Below are 7,260 nucleotides of genomic sequence, written 5' to 3'. Positions count from 1 at the left end.
GCAATTTCTACAGTAACTTTTCACCGACCTGTAGAACAGTGGCTGCACAGCATAAAACTGAGCCTTTTCCTGAGTGCGTGCAGAAAACTTCCGTCTGCAAAACAGGCCCCGAAATGGCCTCAAATCAAAAAAACAAGGTCGCCAAGGGCTAAAGCCCTTGCCCGCAGCATATACTGCCCTCTTGCTTCACCGCGAAGGGCGTCTCAACCTGAGACAATGCACTCCTGCAATTTCCGGCTGTGCTACCTGCAGAGATCTGCTCCCAAAACAGAAAATGAAAGCAACACTGCTCCTCTTACCAGACCACCGCGAGCTTGGCTTGCTTTCTTGAGCTCCTTACCACGAACAAGGCTCTGATACCATGTCAAGATTGTGGGAGAGAAGGAAGGAGTCTCACTTGTAGCTTTCTTGCTTGCACAATGGGGGAAGACACACAAGGGTGGAGGCTGAAAACAGTTTTCCTCTTCTTAGTTGTGTAAGCCAAAAAGAACTCACTTACAAAGAAATAGAAGAACCCTAAATATGGGTCTCAAACCAAACTCAACTAACGAAGGTGGCATACTAACTGAGCCACGAACTAGAGTAGATAAGGATAGCTATCATGTAGCTATTATTCATGGGCGGTGTACTAACCGCGTCTGCAACTGACAAGTCGGTGACATAAATACACAACGGTCACCCTGGTGTATCACGAGTGGAGCTCGGTATCTCAACATCCACTGCCATTGCCTGCTCTGAGAGAGAGAGAGAGAGAGAGAGAGAGAGAGAGAGAGAGAGAGAGAGGAGGAGGAGGAGGAGGAGGAGGAACGAGTCCACCAAGGAGGCAAATGATTGAGAGAGAGAGAGAGAGAGAGAGAGAGAGAGGAGTAAAGAGTCTGTCAATGAGGCTCATGAGGCAATCATTTGCTCACGATTGCCTCATTTTAAGCACCCATCACTCTCACCAATTCAAATTTGCCTTGGTTTGAGAGCTCTTTGGTGCTTCAGTACCTCCCAAACTTGCAACTCAAATAATAAATTAGTATAGACCAATGTAGGTGAGGGTGGCACCTGCAATGGCCAACTCCCTTGATACCCTCTCCTCTATTGCCTTGCTCGCCTCGTGCAACATCCCCTCCCTCGAGTTGTAGCTGCGCTACCCCTGGGTGGTGGCAGCCCCCTTTGGTTGGTGGCCCCTCGGCGGCGCTTGGACACAACCCCCACTGGCCTCTAGCTAGAGAGAGAGAGAGAGAGAGAGTCACCGTTTACGTGCTACTACTCTTGGTCCTGTGTTGTTCCAGCTCCTCGCTGCCACTGTTGGTGCTCGTAGCCCTGTGCTGCTCCTGCTCCCCACTGCCACTATTGCTACTCCCTTGCCACTGCTGGAGAGAGAGAGAGAGAGAGGAGGAGGAGGAGGAGGAAAGAGTCCGCCAAGGAGGCAAATGATTGCAAGAGAGAGAGGAGCAAAGAGTCCACCAAGAAGGCTCATGAGGCAATCATTTGCTCATGATTGCCTCATTTTCACCGCTCATCACTCTCACCACTTCAAATTTGCCTTGGTGTGAGAGTTGCATGTTCGGGAGCTCTGTGGTACTTGTAGCTTAGCACCCACCACTCTCACAACTTCAAATTTGCCTTGGTTTGAGAGTTGCAAGTTCGGGAGCTTTGTGGTAATTCGGTGCTTCGAGTACCTATAGCTAAATTAGTACAGAATATAGATATAGACCGTCTCCTCCGAGGGAAAATTGGTATCGTCTTAGCGAGGCTAACTGTTATGGGAGGGGGTCCTCGAACCTTCGCAGGCGGGTTGAGCAAATGGCAATGGTGGCGCCAACAGAAAGAGAAGCGTAAGGACAGGACGAGCTGGCATGAGAGCGCTCTGAAGCAGCTCGACGCCTTAAGGCAGCGCGCGGAGGTCCTCGCCAGGAGACCGGAGCTCGCGCAGCCATGGGAGAGGCTGGCCCCCCTTCCTCCTCCTCCTCCTCCCGCCGTTGATGTCGCATTTCAGCAAGAGGTGAGTAAATCCTCTCTCTCATGTGATGATACCACGCCATTGAAGCAGCAAATTAGCTTGGACGAGGCGGCTCTTCTGCAGCAGAACGTCCGTGACTATGTTGATTCGTTTGAAAATGATCCCCTTGGTGTGTATACTGACATATGCCTGCATCTCCACAAGAAGAAGCAGGGTAAAACCAAGTAAAACACATCAATCGAAAGATGTGAAGTCTGAGGTGAATGGCTGTCTTGCATAGCCTAATGGCAAGGTTAACATATATCAGTTGAAGATGAGAAGTCTGAGGCGAATGGCTGCCTTGCATAGCCTAATGTCAGAGTTAACACACATCAACTGAAGGCGAGGAGCCTGATGCGGATAGCTGTGTTGCATAGCCCAATGTCTGGCTTCTCAGACCTACCGTCTATCTATAGAAGATGAGGAGAAGAAGAAAACAATTCCGTTGATGTATATATTGCCATATCTGCCTGCATCTCCACAAGGATAAGCAGAGTAAAGCCAAGTAAAACACATCAACCGAAGATGTGGAGTCTCAGGTGAATGGTGGGTTAGCCCACATCAACTGAAAATGAGGATTCTGATGTGAATAGCTTTTTTGCATAGCCTAATGTCAGGGTTATCAGACCTACCATCTAGACAAGGTGAGGAGAATATGAAGAAGACGCTGTCTTGCATAGCCTAACGTCAGAGTTATCAGACCTACCATCTGTACAAGGTGAGGACGATGAAAAATGGTACCCTTGGTCTGTATACTGACATATATGCCTGCATCCCCACAAGAAGAGAAAGAGTGTCACCAATTAACATACATCAAGATGAGGAGTTTGGTCTGAGGTGAACAGCTGCCTTTTGCATATCCTTCTGTCAGGGCTACAAGAAGCAATTAAATATGAAGGCACTACGAGGAGTCTGAGCTTTCTTTGCATGATATGTATCAGAAGAGTCTAAGCTTTCTTTATCACATATAATGAGACAGCACTGAGGAATATGACACATGACAGAGGAGTTTGAGGTTTCTTTATTATAACAAGAATCTAAGCTACAAGAGAGGGGTCTGCTACACTACACAGGACTCTCAGCTCTCTGTGTTATGCATGAGAGGGGCCTGAGGAGAGCAGAGGAGTCTTGAGTTTTCATTGTCAGATATGAGAGGGCATGAAGAGTATGCTTTTTTTGTTACATGTGAGAGGGGCCTGAGAATATCACAGGAGTATGAGCTTTCTGTTTTATCAAAAGGGTCTCTGCTGTATGATACAGTCTGAGCTTTCTTTGTTTTCTACATAATTCCTTGGGTGCTAGCCTGATTAGGGTTTTTTAGGGATCTCCCAGCTTGGTGAACAAGAGTTCTGCAGAACTTTCTATCATCTACCAGCTGGGCTTGGTTACAGCTGTGGTGTAGTTTGATGGACCGAAAAGGTTCTTTATTTGATAAGAACCTCTGGTTGTCAAGCCTGAGCAAAACCATTTCAAGATCATCAACAAGTTGATCACCTTTTCATTCCTTTTGTACATTTGGTTTGGAGTGACAGTTGTATCAAGAAGACTGCTTCCACAATACTACTTTTATGGGATTAGGGCTTTACATACAGGAGCACCTATGGTTAATGCTGTAGTTCTCACAATTATTCAGGCCGGTTTATGTCAACTTGTATAAATGTAGCTAAAATATTGGCTATATTTTACATGGCCTTTACATTGTTTTTTTTTTTGTTATATGACCAGTGGATGTTATCCAAACTTGCCAAACATTTCGGCAGCTATCTCTTATGCTGCTTGCTGCTTTTTGGTCCTTCAGTACAGTGAATACCCCTTTGACCTCCACAAGGCACTTATTAATAATTAAACCCATTTTCAATCCATCTTTACAATATCTTGCATCTCCTCTAATCCTGCAATTCTTCATTGATCGTATATTGTTCATAACTACTCTTATTATAGCCCTAAGCCTGCAGCTTTCACACTTCATGCTGCCTCTATCTTCTAGCAGGGCCTGTTTACATTTAATCATGCTATGGGAACTAGCCTTAATCATTATCTTCTCAAAACCTTTCCAGATTTTCCTAACATGCCTGCAGTTTTAGAACAGATGATAGACACCATCTTTGTGGCCACAGAAAACATACTGGGCTTATCTGTTTAAATTTCCCAATCATCTTTTTGGTTGGAAGTTCTTGAAACAACACCCTCCATAAAAACTTGTTCTGCCTGTTTGATGTTGAGGACTGCCATGTTGGATGCATTAGCAGAGTTGTCAGTTCATGTGTGAATCTATGCATATTCCCAGTGGGCTGGGCATTTCGTGATGTGGCTTGTTTATGTGGGTACCTGATTATTTTATTCCTTTTTTTAAATGGTGGACTGCATTATGGCTGGCCGACCTGTTTATTTGTGGCTTCTAGATGCTGGCCAACCTAATCATGAGTTTGGGCCTATTTGTAGGCTGGTCATTTCCTCCTCCTGTCATTCACTTTGTTTACTCCTATAGCGGATCCGTCAGAGGGGGAGCCGATGCCAGTGCCCTTACAGTTGGTGACTCGCATTGTTTCTGTATTGTCTCATGTCTTGGGATATGGATTCCATTTCTCAGGCATCTTTCGTTCTGAGTTCTTTGTGCAGTGTTTTTCATTTATTTGCAGTGTTTTTCTTATTTGTTTGTTCTTGCGTCACAGTCTAGTACAGTAGTTTTCTATGCTTCCATTGCTGTATCCACTTTTGACATGGTATCAGATTTCAGGTCGGGGTCTTGCTCCTACCTGGTATCAGCCATTTGAGGTGTGCTGGTGGTGATTTGTTTAGTTGCTGCAGATCTGCATTTTGATTTCTCAGCTGCTGATTGGACGTGTCTTGACTCCTATGACTGGTTTACAGCTGGGTGACCATCTATTGAGCCAAAATGGCATGATTTTGCCTTGAACTGACTATGTTTTGCTTGCAGCACTGCATTTACTGTTCTTGCAATGTTTTAGGGCCGAGGCAACTTTTTCCCACTGCTGTACAACAGCATTTGATGCCTGCTACATCTATGTTTTGACTCTCTACTCCTGTGTAGGGCTGGATGACCGTTTTCAGGTTATTCTTGGTCTTTGGTAGCTGCAAACTTTGTATTTTGCACCGTGTTGGCAGTGTTTTGATATGTTCTTTCTTGTTTGGTCTATTTTTGCAGCAGGTATTTTGTTTTTTGGTCAACTTATGTGTGATACATTGCTTAGCTTTAGAGGGGGGTTCATGTGCATCCATTGTGTTATTTTCACTACACTCTGGTTACTACTGATACTTTCTCCGTGTGCTTTCTTTATTGGTTGAACTCTCGAAATTGTTGTTGAGTCTATTTTGTTGGCAGAAGCCTATCCCTCAAGATCCCTTGCCTCAGTTCATATTCTTTGTATCTCCCTCATCATGGCTCCTGGCTTTTCCTACTATGCAAACAATGTTTAGTCATCTACGAGTGTTATGTTAGAGAATTGCTATGTTTAGATTTAGGTTTCGATGAGGATGCTCTCTCGGTGCTCAAGATGTTCCAGTTTTTGAGAGAGGGGTGACATATGATGAAAGAAGTCCTATTGCTATTATTGTGGCAAGAAGGGACATCTTCGAAAGGATTATAGGACATTAACAGCTTTGTGGAAGGACTGGACGACGACAAAGGGTGACTCTCTGGACGAGTCTTTCTTAGCTACAAGTCTAGGTTCAAGTTTCAGCCATGTGGCCCCGGCGATGGTTACAGGGTCCTCCCTTCCCGCTTGCTAGTTTAGATGATGCAGGTCATCTCACAAGTCTTTGGTGCTAGAGAGGAAGTGTGAGAGGGTGGTGAGGTGGGGCAATTAGGCCTCATCTATACTTTTACATAGGTATACAAGATCTAGAGAGGGTTTTCCTTGATGTATCAACTACAGTCTGACAGATTGAAATCTTGGAGTTAGGATTGATATCTAGGTTCATAATGAGCTATTTGACATAGCGTGGGATTGGCTTCTAATTTGAGTTCACATAAGGGGACAGCTTGGTGGTTTGGGAATTTTTTGTTTATTTATGTACTATAGTATTGGTGACAGGATGATGACGTGCACTACTTAAGAGACATTGTTGATTGACATAGAGAGTTGCTATGATTTGTCTCTATTTTCAGGAGTTGGTATGATCAATATCGACATTGTCTTCTCTCGGATGCACCTTGCTAGTGGCTTGCGTATCCATTGCTCGGATATTCGTGGGCTCTATTTGATGGTCTTTGTTGTATGTAGTATGATGAGGCATTCTCTTTGTATATTGTGTTGTACTAGAATACCCATGATTTGAGAGATGATGTTTAGTGGAGTTGTGAGTTCATGTGCAAGTCTATGCATGTTCGAGTGGGCTAGGCATTTTATGATGTGGCTCGTTCATGCGAGTGTCTAATTTCTTTCTTTTTATATGATTGATTGCATTATGGCTGGCCGATTTCTTTATTTGTGGCCCTTAGATGCTGGTTGACTTAATCATGAGTTTTGGCCTATTTATAGGCTAGTCATTTCCTCTTATAGTCATTTACTTTGTTTACTCATACAACAGGTGCATTGGATGGAGCGCTAGTGCTAGTACCCACATAAAGGGTGACTCGTATTGTTTTTGTTACTATCTCATGTCTTAGTATATGGATTTTATTTACAAGCATCTCTTTCCCTCTGAGTTCTTTATGGAGTGTTCTTTCCTTTGCAATGTTTCTCTTTTCTGTTCTCACGTGTTACACAATCTATTACAAGAGTTTTCTATTCTTCCATCATTGCATTAACTTTTGACAACGTGTCTTTATCTAGATCTTAACCAAATCACTTGGAAAGTATTTAGATAAGCTTTCTTTTAGCTTCAATGTAAACCATTTTATGCATTAGGGGGAGTTCTGAGGTCTCGAAAAATCCCTATAAGAGATCCTATAGATAGAATATTTTGGGGAAAGAAATCATTTTGTGGTTTTAAAAAAAGTTTTAACTTTTGATAAATAAGCATATCTTAAATTGTGAAATATCATTACATGACATTCTCATGGCTTATATCAAATCTAAAAACTTGGGCTTCCATAAAGGTGACAATGATTGACCCAATAATAATCCTACATTTTTAGCATAAAAGGGGCAAAGAATAGTCAATTAGAAAAATTTTGACTTTCAATTACCTTTCTCCATCTTCATTTTCATTTTCTTCTCTCGTTCTTGCTAGTTTTTTCCTTGTTTTTCTTTTTCTAATTCATAGTTTTTTGATATTGATCTTCAAATCACATCGTTAGCTTAGAT

At 43.2% G+C, this 7,260-nt stretch overlaps 1 protein-coding gene across 1 annotated transcript; it reads left to right on the top strand.

Moving 5' to 3' along the window:
- The first annotated feature begins 1,676 nt into the window (after positions 1-1,676).
- On the top strand, positions 1,677-6,636 carry LOC148029746 (putative DEAD-box ATP-dependent RNA helicase 48). The gene is made up of 2 exons (XM_087686057.1): positions 1,677-1,993; positions 6,542-6,636. The coding sequence occupies exons 1-2, from the start codon at positions 1,754-1,756 to the stop codon at positions 6,560-6,562; spliced, it is 261 nt and encodes an 86-aa protein (XP_087542183.1). The 5' UTR covers positions 1,677-1,753; the 3' UTR covers positions 6,563-6,636.
- Positions 6,637-7,260: the final 624 nt, after the last annotated feature.

Source organism: Lygodium microphyllum, chromosome 10 (assembly GCF_053477565.2).
Source record: "Lygodium microphyllum isolate KBCC chromosome 10, Lygodium_microphyllum_v1.1.10, whole genome shotgun sequence".
Classification (NCBI taxonomy): domain Eukaryota; kingdom Viridiplantae; phylum Streptophyta; class Polypodiopsida; order Schizaeales; family Lygodiaceae; genus Lygodium; species Lygodium microphyllum.
The sequence above is the reverse complement of the archived record's forward strand: the minus strand, read 5'-3'. Positions and strand labels throughout refer to the sequence as shown.

What these genes read in the sequence shown, in the direction of transcription:
- LOC148029746 (XM_087686057.1), top strand. Translation starts at nt 1,754, where the DNA reads ATGGGAGGGGGTCCTCGAACCTTCGCAGGCGGGTTGAGCAAATGGCAA. An exon ending in ATGTCGCATTTCAGCAAGAG is followed by an intron (nt 1,994 to 6,541) that starts GTGAGTAAATCC and finishes CTCATACAACAG; the next exon opens with GTGCATTGGATGGAGCGCTA.